This window comes from Hyla sarda, chromosome 2, assembly GCF_029499605.1.
Source record: "Hyla sarda isolate aHylSar1 chromosome 2, aHylSar1.hap1, whole genome shotgun sequence".
NCBI lineage: Eukaryota > Metazoa > Chordata > Amphibia > Anura > Hylidae > Hyla > Hyla sarda.
This window is the reverse complement of record NC_079190.1, coordinates 496,558,904-496,579,594: the sequence shown is the minus strand read 5'-3', so window position 1 is coordinate 496,579,594 and position 20,691 is coordinate 496,558,904. Positions and strand designations below refer to the sequence as shown.

The 20,691-nt window shown below is 40.3% G+C and overlaps 1 protein-coding gene across 1 annotated transcript in view; it reads right to left on the bottom strand.

Moving 5' to 3' along the window:
* Positions 1-418: 418 nt before the first annotated feature.
* Positions 419-20,691, bottom strand: part of LOC130358103 (uncharacterized) — a 52,527-nt gene continuing 32,254 nt past the window's right edge. The window contains exons 8-13 of the mRNA XM_056560916.1: positions 11,789-11,926; positions 10,170-10,307; positions 5,507-5,590; positions 3,408-3,520; positions 2,323-2,527; positions 419-718 (exon numbers count right to left, since the gene is read on the bottom strand). Coding sequence (XP_056416891.1) covers positions 516-718; positions 2,323-2,527; positions 3,408-3,520; positions 5,507-5,590; positions 10,170-10,307; positions 11,789-11,926 — 881 coding nt within the window. The 3' untranslated portion in view covers positions 419-515. The remainder of the gene's footprint in view (positions 719-2,322; positions 2,528-3,407; positions 3,521-5,506; positions 5,591-10,169; positions 10,308-11,788; positions 11,927-20,691) is intronic.

Sequence of the window (20,691 nt, the reverse complement as noted above, 5' to 3'; positions counted from 1 at the left end):
GACTTCTTCAAGTGCAGCATCCCCTTCCTGTATTCTGCAGGGGATGTCGGTTCACTTGCTGACCAGGTGACCACCATTGCAGTGTATACAGTTACATATATAGACATGGTCACAGACCTGTTTAGAAAAGTTATATATATATATATATATATATATATATATATATATATATAAAAATAAAAAATTGCATAAACTTGCAATACAAAAAATACTACAAAATATATTACTATGATTGATTTTCTTTTTTTGTCTATAGTTAAGTCTCCTGTATATATATATATATATATATATATATATATATATATATATAATACAACGGTAGATATATCCTGTATATCATGTATTATTCAAGGTCAGTTTTAGTTCATATAACATTCCATATATATATATATATAAAATAAATTCCATCAGTCCGGTATCTTTCAGTCCAGTCCAGGAATTCTGGAAAGAATTTTACTATAGAATTTTGCAGAATAAATTCAGATACATTTGGTAACTTTAAAGTTCTGTTTTCTCTAGAAGCTCCTGTATTTGGAAGCGAGGATGTTCTCGTTATAAGGCGAGTATCTCCCGACTCTGCTCTTGGTGTATATCCACACAGCGGACAAGACTACAACTATTAATAACAGCGCCCCCAGCAGGACGGCCACCACTATTGTCGCCGTCCTCCAGTTGTTTTCACTCGTCGTCGTGCTTGTGGTCGAGTTTGTGGGTATTGCTGTAATCCAAGATGAATATGCGTTAATATTGTTAGATATAGGTTATTACAGGTTATTCTAAGAATAGACATGTATAGAATTTGATAGAATAGTAAATGAGAGAGAAAACCCGCACAAAAAGTGTCATTTACAACAATAATGATGGAATATTTGTTTTTCCTGCCAACTAACACCAGATGGCGCTGATATCAAGATTATAATTGAATTAATACTAAAGAAGGAAAACTAGAATTTTTATACATTCGGCACATCTGTAGGAACGTATATATATTTTATTTTATTTATTCTATATATATATATTTTTTTCTATATAGATGCAAATCAAAAAATGTTGCAGTATCTTGTAATACCTTTTTTTTCTATTATTTATAAATATATATATTTTTTTTTATTCCATATATATATATATGTATATATATATATATATAATGTATGTATATATATAATGTATGTATGTGTATATATATATATATATATATATATATATATATATTTATTTGTGTGTATATGAATGTTTCAGCATAACTACAGAATGGCTGGAGATATTTCGATTAAACTTAGTATACTTGTTTCTCACATGTCAAAAAAATATAGTAGAGTTTTTCCCAGACAATGTTCGCAGTCGAGAGTAAAACAGTGGAGCCCATGCAAGTTTATAGACTTTTTGTACATCTCGTCATCACATTACTCTCGTGCTGCGGAGATTGCCCGGGAGTTTTAAACATCCTGCTGCCTGACCAACATCATGGTACAGTATGATTTAACTGTCCGGCAGGCAGGTGCAGAGAATAGTTAGTGCAGGGGCAGGGAGAGAGGAAGGGGCAGGCAGGGGAAAAAAAAGTTTTATTGTGGGCTCAGAGAAGAGTGAGAGGAGCAAGAAGATATCAATGGGAAAGGAGAACGCATGACAGCATGGATGCTGCTGCTGCAAGGATTGTAGGAATGACGAGCAGCCTATCACTGCTGGGGATTCAGGAGACTGGGAAAGCTGGGTGGCATGCAGCATGCGTGCCACCCAGCTTTCCCAGTTTTCTAAAGCCCCAGCAGTGATAGGCTCTTTGTCCTTCCGGTCGATGCTCTACAGTGGCCATTTTTTATTGTTGTTGTTTTCCTCTCCCAGGTAGGAAGACCGGGCAACCGGGTTTATGTAGGAAGACCGGGCAACACTGGGTACTCGCAGAACATGTGCGCCATCTTTTAGGTACATCCTGATGCATTTAAAATAGAAAGTCTGGCACAACAATGTGTGATCCTATATATTCACTCAGAGATAAGCGGTGCCAAATGCATCTGGCAGCCACTTGTCTCCTGCTATGTCTATTGGTAATATCAAGGTAGTGTTTCCCAACCAGTTTTCCTCATGCTGGGAGTTGTAGTTTTGCATCAGCTGAAGGAAAGCTGGAAGGGGAAACACTGCACTAAGGTAAACTCACTGCACACAAATATGTGCAGTTCTCATTAGGTTCTCATTTACTACCTGTATAAATCCATATACAGTGAGCTCCCCCTTGTGGTGACTGTGTGCAACCAATATTCCATCATTTAATAATACAAAAAAACAGCGCTCCCCATTGTGTTGTAACAAAATATAATTGATACTTACATGGCATCACATTGACTGTGATGTTTGTAGTACCCAGGACGCTTTGGGCACCAATTCTCAGAGCGTTTTCCATTGCCGTAGAGCTGATTGGGGTCGTCGAGTTTACAAATGACACGAAGTAGGCGATGATGCTGCCCCTCCTGAAGCCCACCACGATGATGTTGAAGCTGCTCTCATTTAGCGCCGTCTTCATGTAATTGGTTAGCTGCAAAAAGCAATAGAAGGCTTTAGTCTACACCGGGGGGGAATGAGATGACTGTGCATCGGTGTATCGGCTAAAGGGGTACTCCGGTGAATTTTTTTCTTTTTTAAATCAACTAGTGCCAGAAAGTTAAACAGATTTTTAAATTACTTCTATTAAAAAATCTTAATCCTTACAGTACTTATCAGCTGCTGTATGTTCCACAGGAAGTTCTTTTCTTTTTAAATTTAATTTCAGTCTGACCACAGTGCTCTCTGCTGACACCTCTGTCCTTGTCAGGAACTGTCCAGAGCAGCATATGTTTACTATGGGGATGTTCTCCTGCTCTGGACAATTCCCGACATGGACAGAGGTGTCAGCAGAGAGCAATGTGGACAGACAGAAATGAAATCCAAAAAGAAAAGAATTTCCTCTGTAGTATACAGGGGCTAATAAGTAATGGAAGGATTAAGATTTTTAGAATAAATTTACAAATCTGTTTAACTTTCTGGCACCAGTTGATTTAAATTTTTTTTTTTTTTTTTTACAAAGAAGTACCCCTTTAAGCCATTGGGGTTCACAGGCGGCCACATCAATAACCATAGAGCAGAGGTCCCCAACCCAGTCCTCAAGGCTTACTCTATTAAAGTGGAACCAGAAAAAAATTAAACCCTGGACTGTCGGTGGTCTTTGAGGACTCGGTTGGGGCCCTTTGCCGTAGACCCCTAAATCCAGGGTAAGCTTAGCATCAATAGCTCCAACTTTAAACAAGTATCATGGGGAATTGATAACCTCCATGTTCCCTTGAGGGTCAATAGGACAGTTAACCCCTTTATGTCTTATCTGAAAGTGCCTAAATACCAAGGTCTGTGGTGGTTGTGGAGCACACGCTTTATGTACTTACATTGACTGTAAATTGTGCAGCAAGGTTTCTATAGGCTTCGCTGGATGGGTTATAAAAGGAATCGTTGAAAATTCTGTTTTCTATGACGATATTGGTTGGGAATGCCTGTTTACCTGTGGGGAGAAGAAGAAGGTCATATGAGAGGTTCATCCAGAAGGTTTTCTGTTATATGGGATGATGACCTGAGACACCTAAAGGGATTGTTTGGTTTATAAAACTCTATTCCGAGTTAATAAAGGGAGGAATCTAGACAACACTGCTTGCTTTAAAAAGATGTAGCAGATCTGACTTTGTTCCATTTGTGATTAGTTATAATAATAGAGTGAGGGCCTGTTCACACTATGGAAATGCAAGACGCAATCCCCAAGGAACATCCTCCGAGAATCCTGCAGGGATTCCGCCATGCTTCACAATCCTATTGACTTCATTGGGATTTCCACCGCTGAGTGCACACAAAACTTCTGACAAGGACCTGGATTCCACCAGAAGATTAAAACTAAAATCCGAAGATTAAAGGAGAACTCCAGCCAAAACTAACTTATCCCCTATCCACAGGACAGGGGATAAGTAGCTGATTGCGGTGGGTCCGACTGCTGGGATCCCCCTCGACCTCCAGAACAGATCGAGCAGTAGAAATGAGCAGTAGAATCCCCTTTTATGCATAGTATTACTGAGTTCATAGTACATGTGACCATAATGGGGGCTCGTCCGGGATGGACTGTGGGAATGTTTGCCCTCGATCTCCAGAACAGGACCCGACTCTCAGTTAGGAGTGCGTACTGCAGACGGCACACGCTCCATTTATTCCTACGGGAGCAGCAAAAAGGCCTGAGAACAGCTCTAGGGCATCATCGGCGCTCCCATAGAAATGAATGGAGGGCGTACCGTCTATTGGTAGACTACACACGCTCCTTACTGACAGACGGGGTCCCATTCCATGGATCGCAGGGATCCCAGTAGTCAGACCTCCCATGATCAGCTACTTATCCCCTCTTCTTTGGATAGAGGATAGGTTAGTTTTGGCTAGAGTTCCCCTAGGGGATAAGATGTCTGATCGCGGGGGTCCCGTGTTGTCTGATCGCGGGGGTCCCGCCGTCAGGACTCCGGCCCGTGTGACGTTACGCCCCCTCAATGCAAGTCTATGGGAGGGGGCATGATGGTCACGCCCCCTCCCATAGACTTGCATTGAGGGGGCGGGGCGTGATGTCACACGGGGGTGAAGTGGTGATGTCACGATACTCCAGCCCCGTAGTCGTGATCCTTCAGACATGGAGCGATCATCACTCTGTGCAGCGGGCACGGGTGGGTGCTGCATGCAAGATTGCGGGAGTCCCCAGGGGTGGGACCCCCGCGATCGGACTAGTGTTGAGCAGCATAAGCCATATTCAAATTTGCGATATTTTGCAAATATATGGACGAATATTCGTCATATATTCACCAAATTGGCATATTCGTAATATTCGCGTTTTATTTTCGCATATGCGAAGATTCACGTATGTGAGAATTCTCACATGCGAAAATTAGCATATGCGAAAATTCGCACACGCCAGTCTCACACAGTAGTATTAGAGCCTTCTTTACACCACACAAGCTGGAAGCAGAGAGGAGTGATCACTGTGATGTGTACTGTGAAAAAAATAAAAATAAAAAAAGGAATATTCGGAATTACGAATATATAGTGCTATATTCGCGAATATTCGCGAATATGCGATATTCGCGAATAAAATTCACATTGCGAATATTCGAGAGCAACACTAGATCAGACATCTTATCCCCTATCCTTTGGATAGGGAATAAGAAGTCTTAGGGCCGGAGTACCCCTTTAAGGTTTAGATAATGGGATAGCACTTACGTCTGCAGAAAACTGCACTGATACCAGATAATTTTTGCTCTATTTCCTATAGAGCAGAAAGTTCAGGAAGGACATTTTTCCCAGTGTAAACAGACCCTAAAGATAATGGAGTAGGTTTCCTGCAGTCCAGCTGTAGTCCATCCTGATATACTGTAATACTGTACTGCCCCAATTCACAATACATTGCAATGACATATAAAGGACTATAAGAATAGCGCACACAGTACATGAAGACTTGGATACTTACTAGCACATATGCCGACTTTATTATCCACGTCGCAGGTAGTGTCCCCAGAGCAGAATGTCTCCTTGTTATAACAGGTGACGGGATCTGGAAGATAAACGATATTACTGACATTTGCCGTTTTTTGGGAAAGCTGGGTACAAACTAAGTAGCTGCCCATCAGGGTGGATTCACACCTGTCCAGTGATGCTGCTGTAGAAAATCTGCACCAAATTATTTATAGGATCAGGATGTATAGTAGTTATACACCTCCCCTCCCAGCTCTATCTGTATATTGCTGCTATCTCTATGGGATCAGGATATATAGTAGTTATACATCTTCCCTCCCAGCACTATCTGTATACTGCTGCTATCTCTATGGGATCAGGATATATTGTAGTTATACGATATCTGTATACTGCTGCTGCTATCTCTATGGGATCAGGATATATAGTAGTTATACACCTCCCCTCCCAGCACTATCTGTATACTGCTGCTATCTCTATGGGATCAGGATATATTGTAGTTATACACATCCCCTCCAGCTCTATCTGTATACTGCTGCTATCTTTATGGGATTAAGAAATATAGTAGTTATACACCTCCCCCTTCAGCTCTATCTGTATACTGTACAGCTCTATCTCTATGGGATCAGGATATATAGTAGTTATACACATCCCCTCCAGCTCTATCCGTATACTGCTGCTATCTTTATAGGATTAGGATATATAGTAGTTATACACCTCCAAATTATTTATAGGATCAGGATATATAGTTTATACCTCACTTCCCAGCTCTATCTGTATACTGCTGCTATTTATATGGGATCAGGATATATAGTAGTTATACACCTCCCCTCCAGCTCTATCCATATACTGTACCAACTCTATCTCTATGTTATCAGGATATATAGTAGTTATACACCTCTCCTCCAGCTCTATCTGTATACTGCTGCTATCTTTATAGGATTAGGATATATAGTAGTTATACCCCTCTCCTCCAGCTCTATCTGTATACTGCTGCTATCTTTATAGGATTAGGATATATATAGTAGTTATACACCTCTCATCTAGCTCTATCTGTATACTGCTGCAATCTTTATAGGATTAGGATATATAGTAGTTATACACATCCCCTCCAGCTCTATCTGTATACTGCTGCTATCTTTATAGGTTTAGGATATATATAGTAGTTATACACCCCTCCTCTAGCTCTATCTGTATACTGCTGCTATCTTTATAGGATTAGGATATATAGTAGTTATACACATCCCCTCCAGCTCTATCTGTATACTGCTGCTATCTTTATAGGATTAGGATATATATAGTAGTTATACACCTCTCCTCTAGCTCTGTCTGTATACTGCTGCTATCTTTATAGGATTAGGATATATAGTAGTTATACACCTCTCCTCCAGCTCTATCTGTATACTGCTGCTATCTTTATAGGATTAGGATATATATAGTAGTTATACACCTCTCCTCTAGCCCTATCTGTATACTGCTGCTATCTTTATAGGATTAGGATCTATAGTTGTTATACACCTCCCCTCCAGCTTTATCTGTATACTGCTACTATCTTTATGGGATTAGGATATATATAGTAGTTATACACCTCTCCTCTAGCCCTATCTGTATACTGCTGCTATCTTTATAGGATTAGGATCTATAGTAGTTATACACCTCCCCTCCAGCTATATCTGTATACTGCTACTATCTTTATGGGATTAGGAAATATAGTAGTTATACACCTCCCCTCCAGCTCTATCTGTATACTTTACCAGCTCTATCTCTATGAGATCAGGATATATAGTAGTTATACACCTCCCCTCCAGTTGTATCTGTATACTGCTGTGTGAACCAAGCCTAAAGACTTTATCTTTATAAAACACCTGAATGGTGATTATAGGTTAAATCATTGTCCCCTCATGACAATATTTCTTTTAAAAACCATACTTTGAATTAGAAAATTCATTAAAACTGCTCATAGTGGCAAATGTAGGCAGCAGGAGCAAGGATTTTAGTAATCTATTTACATCTATGATGGTGATTTTAAGTGTCACCCAACTTCCTCACAGTATAAAAAAACATTGAACAATATGCACATGTTATGGGGTAATGGGCAGTTGTATCTATGATATGGTAGACATGAGCAGTAGATCCTCTTTTATGCATAGTATTACTGAGTTCATAGTACATGTGACCATAATGGGGGCTCGTCCGGGACGGACTGTGGGAATGTTTGTCGCAGTCTCAGTGCTAATAGACTCATCATACAAGAGAAAATATTGACTCAGCTTCACAGGACAAAAACCTTTTCTTAAAAGGACAACAATGAGTTCTAATGAGTCCGGGTGTAGGAGGGTCAATACAACTCGCCAAAAAATAACAATGTGCTATTGCATCCACCTGACAAGCTTCCATTGAGGACATTGAGACAGATTTATCATATCCTTCTTTGTTGCCCATAGCAACCAATTAGAACTTCGCTTTTAAATTACAAAAGCAGTATGAGAAATGAAAGCAAAGCTCTGATTGGTTGCTATGGGCAACAGAAGCAGTTTTTACTGTTAGACAGGCCTAGTGTTTTATGAACTACAAAAAGGGGCGGGGCTGGCCACAGCAACCAATGAGATTTAAGCTTCTGTTTACCCAGTTCAAGATGGAAAGGAAAGCAGTGATTGGTTGCTATGGGCAACAGCTCCACTCTATACGGTCTAGTATACTTTTTGCCCACAAAGCCTGCCATTTTTATAACCCAAAATAAGATGGCAGGCCCAGTAACAGTGAAGGCTTGTTGTTTCTCCTAAAATCTACACATGAAACATCCTGCCTTTGATCCCAGTGGCCATTGTCTACTTAGTCTCCACAGTAAATCCGATAAAGCGACTATAATTGTACAGCCGAAAATAGGCTTGGAAATTCCCACAAAGGTTAAAGGTCAGAGCAGACCCATAATTAACCCTCATTATTATTATTATATACACCCTGTGCAGTAGTGGCTGGGTACACACTGCTCTTTGTGTTGCATTTGTGTTGTGGTTTTCTGTTATTTGATGAATTTGCACAACACAATGCGTTTTTCTATCGTATCTGCTGAGGGAGATTAGCTCTGTAGAATCAGTCCAATCGCGGCAAAATGCAGTCAGAGGCAGAGACACAGTAGTAACGTTTTAAAAGGGTTTCTATTTTTTTTTTTTCCACTAAGAAAACATATACAGCCTTTAACTTCAGGCAAAAACAAAATAAATCCTGTCTGTCCTTCTCTATTAGTAGCTGCCCAACAAAACGGTCACCAAAAAAGTGTTTCTCGCACAAGACAAAATGTCCCCCTTTTGAAGCTATCCACCTCATCAGAGGTTCCTCACAGCCTCTCAGTTCAGACTTGGTTACACCTTTTGCAAGCTCATTATTAATCGGTTTCAGCACCTGTGCTGACTTAGGGCCAACCTGAAAATCTGAATTGGTCCAGGAAGGGGATGAAAAGCCCCACTACCAAACTTGTCTTTTTATCCCATAAAAATCCAGGCCCGATAACAGGATTTACCAAAAGTCTCTAGAAAGTCTTGCCAGGGATTTCAAGTATTTCCTGGAGTCCACATATCACCCCCAGCCTTCCATTAAAGGGGTACTCCGCTGCTCAGCGTTTGGAACAAACTGTTCCGAACGCTGGAGCCGGCGCAGGGAGCTCGTGATGTCATAGCCCCGCTCCCTCATGAAGTCACGCCCCGTCCCCTCAATGCAAGTTTAGGGGGCGTGACAGCTGCCACTCCCCCTCCCATAGACTTGTATTGGGGGGGGGGGCGTGACTTCATGAGGAGGGCGGGGCTATGACGTCACGAGCTCCCAACGCTGGCTCCAGTGTTCGGAACAGTTTGTTTCAAACGCTGAGCAGCGGAGTACCCCTTTAAGGCAATATGTGTTTTCAATATGTGTTTTCTGAAACCTGAAAGCGTCACACATGTAGTTAAATGGGTATTCCAGGAAAAAACTTTTTTTTTTTTTTTTTAGATCAACTGGCTCCAGAAAGAGATTTGTAAATTACATTACATTACATTACATACAAATTTTTGTTTTTGTGGTTGAGCTACACATAACTACTCAGATTTGTAAATTACTTCTATTAAAAAAAAATCTTAATGCTTCCAATAATTATCAGCTACTGAAGTTGAGTTGTTCTTATCTGTCTGGAAACAGTGCTCTCTGCTGACATCTCTGCTTGTCTCAGGAACTACACAGAGCAGAATAGGTTTGCTATGGGAATTTGCTTCTACTCTGGACAGCTCCTGAGATACGTGTCTTCAGAGAGCACTTAGACAGAAAAGAACAACTCAAATTCAGCAGCTCATAAGTACTGAAAGGATTAAGATTTTTTAATAGAAGTAATTTACAAATCCGTTTAACTTTCTGGAGCCAGTTGATATATAAAAAAAAGTTTTTAATCCAACTTTCTAGATTCCTAAATTGGAATTTTTAAAATTCCAGCTAAATACCATATATTATTAGTGGAAAAGTTGGGTGCCCACTGCTCTTTTCTGACCATGGAGGAGGAATTTTAGGATTTATAGTGTATAGGAAGAAGAACAGATTTGGGCATCTTCTGATCTGTTCTTGCAGGACAGGTTACGCCTTATTCCCGGTATGACGCCAGAGGCTGTGAACGTACAGAGGTGTCAAGTTGAACTCACCTAAACAGTCCCGTCCAGCATTCGAGGGGTTACGATCCAGTATTCCTGGAAAGCACTGACACTGGTAGCTCCCATTAGTGTTGGTACATTTTGCCAGCGGTGAACACATGTTATTGCCCGTTGTACACTCGTCTATATCTGTACAACAAGAACATAAAACATAGAACAACATAAGATACAAATTGTAATACAAATACAGATCAGTAGTCAAAGCCCCGCCCCTTCCTGTAGTGCTGATAGATACTAAGTGACATATAACTCAAAGGGAATATATCATCACAAGTTTTTATGTTAGCCATATTTCTAAAGCATTTTTGGTGATGTTTTTGCAAATTTTTTAAATCTAAAATAAGAAAATTCATGTGCATAAGTTTATGAATTATAAATACATAAAATATATATGTGTACAGACATATTTACATATACACTGGAACTACCATAAAGGCCTCATGGTACATTTCTAATGCAATTTTTATTTTATTTTTTATTTTTATAAACACAGTAATAATCATATTATGCAGGGCGGACTCACTTATAATTTTACAAAAACAGACAGTGACTGAATTAGAGGGCGGAGTTCACCCAATCTCTACAATATTCTCAATAATATCTATTATACTAGATCTCTGTAAGGCTGGGTTTACATATATCCGGCATCCGGCTTAGATCTCAACACAACTGATACCACAACTGATGACAAGTTGTATGGCATCCGGCATCCATTGTTACTGGACGGCAACAGAGGAACGCTCAGCAGCACAATGATGGGGTGAATCTCTGCCCCGTGAGCTGCAGGACCTAGGAATTTTTTATAGTAAACTCAAAACACATGCCCCAGAGGGCATAGAACACCCTTCAGAGAGAGGCACACTGTGAGTTTTTCCTTTCCTGAGAAGCAGGACCTGGGTGCTGGAGGGTCTACCTTTTTTCCCTGCTACCCTCCGTTGCTTTACTTTCTACCCACTTGTAGAGCTAAGCGAGGCTCAGTGCCGTTAGATCATATCTGTCAGGGAGCATCTTAGAGCACTCCGTTAACTTTCTTTAAACATTATAATTTAGATAATGTGTCTTGTGATAATTTCTCTTTTGTCAGATATGTTATTGATTCTGCTAACATGTAATCCCACCCTTTGTTATGCGATGTAAATCCCCATCATTGTGCTGCTGAGCAGATGACAGGGAAGTAAAAATTTAAGAAGTTAATTTGTTTTCCCTTAGTCTGTCAGCAGCACAAGGTTCCCACTCTTTTATGTATGTAACTATTTTTTCTTGATATATAGAACTCACAGTGTGCCTCTCTCTGAGGGGTGTTTTATGCCCTGTTGGGCATGTGTTTTGAGTTTACTATAAAAAAAACAACAAGAACATAAAACATAGAACAACATGAGATACGAATTCATTTTTGATACAAATACAGATCAGTAGTCACAGCCCGCCCCTTCCTGTAGTGCTGATAGATATGTGTGTAAATATATTTCTGCACTTTAGCTCAGGTAGGGACCGGCACCGTGGTTGTCAATCCGACGTTTAGGGTGGATGGACAAGTAGACAGGGGACAGCTTAGGGCACACTCTCCCTGTCCACCAGTTGGTCATGACAAGTCTTGAGGCTGTACTCACCTACACAGTTCCGTCCAGGGTTGGTAATGTTTTGATCTGTAGTCCCTGGTATACACTGGCATTGGTAGCTCCCGTTAGTGTTGGTACATTTTGCCAGCAGTGAACACGTGTTGTTGCCTGTTGTACACTCGTCTATATCTGCACAACAAGGACATAAAACAGAACAACATGAGATAATAATGCCTTTCTAATACAAATAAAGATCATGTCAGTAGTCACAGCCCCACCCCTTCCTGTAGTGCTGATAGATACTAGTTATGTATAACTAGAGGGAATGTGTCATCAGAAAATGACCTATTGTTTATTCTCTAAAGGACATCGGACGTAAATGTCTGATAGCAGCCGGGACCTGTCGTGCATGATGCGAGCAGCAGTCTGGTGCTTGTGTCATGTACAGGAAGGGACCTGCCAGTATTGGCGGACAACAGCTATTGGCCTGATGTCCGCCATTAACCCCTCAGATGCCGTGATCAATACAGATCACGGCATCTGCATCAATCGACACTTTAAATAGCTGATCTTGTTGGCCGTGGGAATGAGATAAGCCAAGATGGTGGATAGAGATCAGCCAAGATGGCAGATGGAGATCAGCCAAGATGGCGGATGGCAAATCAGCCAAGATGTTCAAGATTGAAAAAAATTTTAAAAAATTTTAAAAAATTTGGAAAAGCTCCACCGCAAATTAAAACTAAAATTGCCCCTTTTTCCCATTTTACTCATAAAAGCGTGAAAAAAAAGGATAAACATATTTTGTTCGTTATATCAAAATATAATGGAATTGTATCAAAATATCAAAATATAATGGAATTGATCCTGTACGATGAACAGCATAAACATAAAAAAAAAAGAAAGTCCAAAATTACTGCATTTTGGCCACAACACTTTCCCCAAAAAATAATAAAATGCAATCAAATGTGCAAAAATATACAAGGAAAAACTACAGATCACGCTGCAAAAAATGAGGCCCGTATACGGAAAAATAAGAAGGTTTTAGGTTGTCAAAAAAAAGAAATTTTAAACATAATGATTTTGTGAAAAAAAGATTGAGTTTTTTTTTAAAAAGCAGTACAATAATAGAAAAGTATGTAGCCATGGATATCATTTCAATCGTATTGACCCACAGAATAAAGAAAACATGTCATGTTAACCATAAATTGTACAGCGTAAAAACGAAACCCTCCAAAATTCACAAAATGTCTGTTTTCTTTTCAATCTACTCACACAAATAATATTTAATTGGGTTTGCTGTATATTTTTTTGGTAAAATTTGTGATTTCATTACAAAGTACATTTCATCACGCAAAAAACAAGCCCACATATGGGTCTGTGGATGGCAATATAAAAGAGTTATGGCTCTTAGAAGGCGAGGAAGAAAAAACTAAAAGGCAAAAATAAACTGTCTGTGTCCTTAAAGGGGTACTCCGGTGGAATTTTTTTTAATGAACTGGTGCCAGAAAATTAAACAGATTTGTAAATTACACTTCTGTTAAAAAATCTTAATCCTTTCAGTACTTTTTAGCAGCTGTTTGCTACAGAGGAAAATCTTTATTTTTTAATTTATTTTTTGTCTTGTCCACAGTGCTCTCTGCTGACACCTGATGCCCGTATCAAGAACTGTCCAGAGCAGGAGAAAATCCCCATAGTAAACCTATGCTGCTCTGGACAGTTCCTGTGTCAGCAGAGAGCACGGTGGACAACACAAATAAGAAATTCAAAAAGTAAAGAATATCCTCTGTAGCCTACAGCTGCTAAAAAGTACTAAAAGGATTAAGATTTTTTAAACAAATCTGTTTAACTTTCTGGCACCAGTTCATTTAAAAAAAAAAAAAAAAAAAAGTTTTCCACCGGAGTACCCCTTTAAGGGGTTAAATCAAGTTTTTATCTAAACCATATTTTTTAATAATTTTTGGTGATGTTTTTTCTATTTTTTTATCTGAAAATTTATATGCATAAGTTCATAAATGATAAATACATAAAAAACATTTTTTAAATTTAGCAAACAAACTATAAAGATTATATATACATATATATATATATATATATATATATATATACACACACACATTATTATTTTTAATATATAGTTATGCGTTTTATATTAATTTGCTTTATATTTATTATATGCATGTGCATTATAACTAATGCACATGCATTTTCAGATATTATAATACATATATATATATATATATATATATACATATATATATATATGTGTGTGTGTGTGTGTAGATATATTTCCATATATACAGTGGAACTACCACAAAGGCCCCATAGTACATTTCGAAAGCAAATTCCATAATTTGCTTTACTTATTTATAAGCACAGTAATATTCATATTATACAGGGCGGACTCAAATATAATTTCACAAAATACAGTGACTGAATTAGAGGGCGGTGCTCACCCAATCTCTACAATATTCTAAATAATATCTATTATACTAGATCTCTGTACACCTCTGCACAGTAACTTCTCGTCGCTGACGATACATTTATCAACCCATCGATGACATCATCAAACAAAAGTGGAGAGTCTCTTTAAGGATGGGTAAATAAAGAAGGACTCTACCCAACCTGTCAGTCTCATCAAAACAGAGGATTTGGAAAATCAATAGAAGTAATACTTTGTGTATATATATATATATATATATATATATATTATCAAACATTTTCCAAAGAGTCTTGTAATGTCTGTTTATTTGTTTTTGTGTTTTTCTGTCCTAGGGTCTGTTCAGACATTGGTTTTTATGTCTGAGCAGTTCTTGTTCTAATTCTTCCTAGCCTTAGAAGAGTTAAGGTTCTCATCCTATTGCAGCTCGGGTGTGGCTTTAAAACCTTAGCTCTGCTGCACTCTGGTTGTCTGCTTTATCATGCACTTTGTATTTATCTTGTATATTTCTAAGTTTTAACCATGGTTAACCATTGATTTTATTCTGTAGTACATTTGTCGGTTTTTCGGATTATTGTATGTCCGTGTTTACACTCTAAGAATTCTGATCTGTGTCCTCGGAACTAGTATCCGTTTATGTTAGTGTTTTGTGTATTATATTTCTGTTTCCTTCCAGGCCAGTATCCTGATCACATGCCGGAGTGTGCCCGCTGGCTAGAAGCCTATTTGGAGTAATTATTGCTGTTTACTCCTTTTGTGGAGTGGGGTGTCCAGTTTGTTTTTGTTCTGTGTCCCTGTGTTTTATGTTCCTGATCAGTTTAGTGTTTAACAATCAGTTCTTCTGTTCATCCCCTGCATTTCCTGTTTTCTGCTGTTTACTCATTCTATACCTTGTCTTATTAACCCCTTCAGGACCAAGCCCATTTTGGCCTTAAGGACCGGAGCGTTTTTTGCACATCTGACCACTGTCACTTTAAACATTAATAACTCTGGAATGCTTTTAGTTATCATTCTGATTCTGAGATTGTTTTTTCGTGACATATTCTACTTTAACATAGTGGTAAAATTTTGTGGTAACTTGCATCCTTTCTTGGTGAAAAATCCCAAAATTTCATGAAAAAATTGAAAATTTTGCATTTTTCAAACTTTGAAGCTCTCTGCTTGTAAGGAAAATGGATATTCCATTTTTTTTTTTATTATTCACATATACAATATGTCTACTTTATGTCTGCATCATAAAATTTATGAGTTTTTATTTTTGGAAGACACCAGAGGGCTTCAAAGTTCAGCAGCAATTTTCCAATTTTTCACAAAATTTTCAAACTCGCTATTTTTCAGACACCAGTTCAGGTTTGAAGTGGATTTGAAGGGTCTTCATATTAGAAATACCCCATGAAAGACCCCATTATAAAAACTACACCCCCCAAAGTATTCAAAATGACATTCAGTCAGTGTTTTAACCCTTTAGGTGTTTCACAGGAATAGCAGCAATCTGAAGGAGTTCTTGTAGACCGCATGTTCTTGTAGACCCAATTTTTTAATTTTTGCAAGAGGTAAAAGGAGAAAATTTTTACTTGTATTTGTAGCCCAATTTCTCTTGAATAAGCACATACCTCATATGTCTATGTTAATTGTTCGGCGGGCGCAGTAGAGGGCTCAGAAGCGAAGGAGCGACAAGGGGATTTTGGAGAGAACATTTTTCTGAAATGGTTTTTGGGGGGCATGTCACCTTTAGGAAGCCCCTAGGGTGTCAAACCAGCAAAAAAATAACACATGGCATACCATTTTGGAAACTAGACCCCTTGGGGAACATAACAAGGGGTAAAGTGAACCTTAATACCCCACAGGGGTTTCATGACTTTTGCAAATGTAAAAAAAAAGTAAAATTTTTTACCTAAAATGCTTGTTTTCCCAAAAATTTTACATTTTTGAAAAGGGTAATAGCAGAAAATGCCCCCCAAAATTTGAAGCCCAATTTCTCCCGATTCAGAAAACACCCCATATGGGGGTAAAAAGTGCTCTGCTGGCGCACTACAGGTCTCAGAAGAGAAGGAGTCACATTTGGCTTTTTGGAAGCAAATTTTGCTTTGGGGGCATGCCGCATTTAGGAAGCCCCTATGGTGCCAGGACAGCAAAAAAAAAAACATATGGCATACCATTTTGGAAACTAGACCCCTTGGGGAACATAACAAGGGGTAAAGTGAACCTTAATACCCCACAGGGGTTTCATGACTTTTGCAAATGTAAAAAAAAAGTAAAATTTTTTACCTAAAATGCTTGTTTGCCCAAAAATTTTACATTTTTGAAAAGGGTAATAGCAGAAAATGCCCCCCAACATTTGAAGCCCAATTTCTCCCAATTCAGAAAACACCCCATATGGGGGTAAAAAGTGCTCTGCTGGCGCACTACAGGTCTCAGAAGAGAAGGAGTCACATTTGGCTTTTTGGAAGCAAATTTTGCTCTGGGGGCATGCCGCATTTAGGAAGCCCCTATGGTGCCAGGACAGCAAAAAAAAAAAACACATGGCATACCATTTTGGAAACTAGACCCCTTGGGGAACATAACAAGGGGTAAAGTGAACCTTAATACCCCACAGGGGTTTCATGACTTTTGCAAATGTAAAAAAAAAGTAAAATTTTTTACCTAAAATGCTTGTTTTCCCAAAAATTTTACATTTTTGAAAAGGGTAATAGCAGAAAATGCCCCCCAAAATTTAAAGCCCAATTTCTTCCGATTCAGAAAACACCCCATATGGGGGTAAAAAGTGCTCTGCTGGCGCACTACAGGTCTCAGAAGAGAAGGAGTCACATTTGGCTTTTTGGAAGCAAATTTTGCTCTGGGGGCATGCCGCATTTAGGAAGCCCCTATGGTGCCAGGACAGCAAAAAAAAAAAACACATGGCATACCATTTTGGAAACTAGACCCCTTGGGGAACATAACAAGGGGTAAAGTGAACCTTAATACCCCACAGGGGTTTCATGACTTTTGCAAATGTAAAAAAAAAGTAAAATTTTTTACCTAAAATGCTTGTTTTCCCAAAAATTTAACATTTTTGAAAAGGGTAATAGCAGAAAATACCCCCCAAAATTTGAAGCCCAATTTCTCCCGATTCCGAAAACACCCCATATGGGGGTAAAAAGTGCTCTGCTGGCGCACTACAGGTCTCAGAAGAGAAGGAGTCACATTTGGCTTTTTGGAAGCAAATTTTGCTCTGGGGGCATGCCGCATTTAGGAAGCCCCTATGGTGCCAGGACAGCAAAAAATAAACACATGGCATACCATTTTGGAAACTAGACCCCTTGGGGAACATAACAAGGGGTAAAGTGAACCTTAATACCCCACAGGGGTTTCATGACTTTTGCAAATGTAAAAAAAAAAAGTAAAATTTTTTACCTAAAATGCTTGTTTTCCCAAAAATTTTACATTTTTTAAAAGGGTAATAGCAGAAAATACCCCCCAAAATTTGAAGCCCAATTTCTCCCGATTCAGAAAACACCCCATATGGGGGTAAAAAGTGCTCTGTTGGCGCACTACATGTCTCAGAAGAGAAGGAGTCACATTTTGGCTTTTTGGAAGCAAATTTTGCTCTGGGGGCATGCCTCATTTAGGAAGCCCCTTTGGTGCCAGGACAGCAGAAAAAAAACCACATGGCATTACATTTTGGAAACTAGACCCCTCGGGGAACGTAACAGTGTTACAGTGAGTTCTTACACCTCACAGGTTTTTTGAAAAGTGGGCCTAAATTGAAAAATTTGATTTTTTTACACTAAAATGCTGGGGTTACCCAATTTTTAACATTTTCACAAGGGGTAATATGAGGAATTGGGTTACAAATTTTGGAGGGCTTTTTCCCCTGACTATAAAAATCCATCCACATATGGGGTAACGTGCTGGGCGGGCGCACAACAAGGCTCAGAAGTCATAGAGGTCACTTTGTATTTGTGGCCTATGGCATATCAGTAGCTGACGGTTACATACATTCCGAGGAAAATACAAAAATGAAACACCCACATGTGACACCATTACAGAAAGTACCCACCCTGAGGAATGGGTATAGGGGTAAAGAGGACATTTTTAACGCACAGGGGTTTCCTACATTTATTTTCCAGGAATGGATGAAGGGTAGCTTTTGAAAATTGCAATTTTCAACCTATGCTCTGCTTCATCTTTTTGGGAACAACTAACATGTGACTCTGAATTGTCGCCTGGAAATACGACAGAGCTCAGCGAGAACTCTTCGCATTTGAGGCGGATGTTTGTTACGGACCTAACAGTTACATACATTCAGAGGAAAATACAAGAAAGGAACACCCATATGTGAGATTATTACAAACAGTACACCCCCTAGGGAAGGTGTATAGGGTGAAGTGGAGATTTGGAACAGATGGGTGTTCCCTTCATTTATTTTCCAGGAATGGATGAAGTGTACTATGGGGGGAAGAAAATTGCAATTTTAGAACTGATATGCCAATTATTTTCCCAGAATGATGACCCAGAGTACAGCCAAAAGTAAAAAGGATGCCCGCCCCAAACCCTATACTCTGAATCATCATTCTGGGAAGGGGATGTGTGGGGCCGTCCCTATTCTGTTACCTCAAATGCGCAACCCGCTCAGGTGGGGAGAGAGAGCGTTGCGCATTTGAGGCAACTGCAAACCTCCAATGCTGTTTACTCTGTGTCCCATGACCCATTTTTTAGGGGGAAGAAAAAAAAAAGATATTGGGGGTATTGAGAAAAAGGTTATTTTTTTTTTGGGGGGGGGGGGGTTTGGTATAAAATTTGGAAGACAATGTACCCTGGACTGGTACATTGGAGTCGAATTGTGGGTAATTAAAATTAGGGCAAATGACGGAAAATTTAGTACTCCATGGAAGTGTGATACTCCCTGAAGCAGCCTATGCAGAGGCCCGGATGATCGGGGCAAGTGTCGCATTGAGTGGTGGTGTCCTTCCGAATCCCCCTCTTGCGACACACTCTGCATTTCTTCTGAGATCGTCCCTTCTTTCCAGTGTGGGGGATCACACATGGAAAGTGTTGGCCGGGGACGATCCGGGGACCTGAAGTTACAGAGGTGCTCTGACCCGCTCTTTGGCGGTCACCATAGATGAGGGCCTTTAGAACTTCCTCTTGGAACTCCAGGTATGTCCCTGTGTTGCCAGCGTTCTTGTACAGTACAAAAGAGTTGTACATGGCAACCTGTACCATGTAGACCGCAACTTTTTTGTACCATATCTTTGTTTTCCGCATGGCATTATATGGCTTGAGGACTTGATCAGAAAGATCAACTCCCCCCATATACCGATTGTAGTCCAGAATACAATCGGGCTTGAGGACCGGTCCCACGGTACCTCGCACAGGGACAGGGGTGCTGCCATTCCCATGAATTGTGGTGAGCATAAGGACATCCCTCTTGTCCTTATACCGGACCAACAACAGGTTATCATGGGTGAGGGCACGGGACTCACCCCGGGGGATAGGAGTCTGCAGGGGATAGGAAGGAAGGCCTCTTTGATTCTTCCGGACTGTCCCACAAGCGAGCGTGGATCTGGCGGCGAGGGATGTGAAGAGAGGGATACTAGTATAAAAGTTATCCACGTAAAGGTGGTAACCTTTATCTAGCAATGGGTGCAAAAGGCCCCAAACGATTTTCCCGCTAACACCCAGAGTGGGGGAACAATCTGGGGGTTCAATGCAGGAATCTCGTCCCTCATACACCATAAACTTGCAAGTGTACCCGGAGGTACTCTCGCAAAGTTTATACATCTTCACGCCATACCGCGCTCGCTTGGTAGGGATGTATTGCCGGAAGCTGAGTCTCCCCTTAAAGCTGATGAGCGACTCATCAATAGCGACCTCCCTTCCAGGGACATAGGCCTCCCAAAATCTGGCCCCGAAGTGATTGATGACCGGCCTGATTTTATACAGGCGGTCATACGCGGGATCAGTTCGGGGGGGACATGCCGCATTGTCAGCATAATGCAAACATCTCCGAATGGCCTCGAACCGGGAACGTGCCATGGCCATACTGTAGAGGGGTGTCTGGTAAAAGACGTCCCCACTCCAATATTGCCTGACACTGGGTTTTTTAACTAGACCCATATGCAGCGCAAGGCCCCAAAAGGTCCTCATTTCGGCTGCATCGACTGGAGTCCAGCCACCGGGTCTAGCTAAAAGTGAGCCCGGGTTAGCGGCGACGAACTGTTGGGCATACAGATTCGTCTGTGTAACCATTAGATTAACAAAGTCGTCACTGAAAAAATGACCGAAAAAGTCCTTTTCAGTGAACCCGGCGATGTTAATCTTGATTCCTGAGTCGCCAACAAACTCAGGAATCACGAGCTCGTGGTCCGCTGGCTCAGCCCAGACAAGTTCTCCGGTACGAGGTACCAGTGACCTTGGCAGGGGGGCTTCACTAGTATGAGCGCCAGGGGGACTCATACTAGCATGGGGAACAGGGTCAAGGGCAGAGGAGGTTTGCGGCACCGCACGGCGGCGTCTCCGCCGCCTTGGTGGCTCA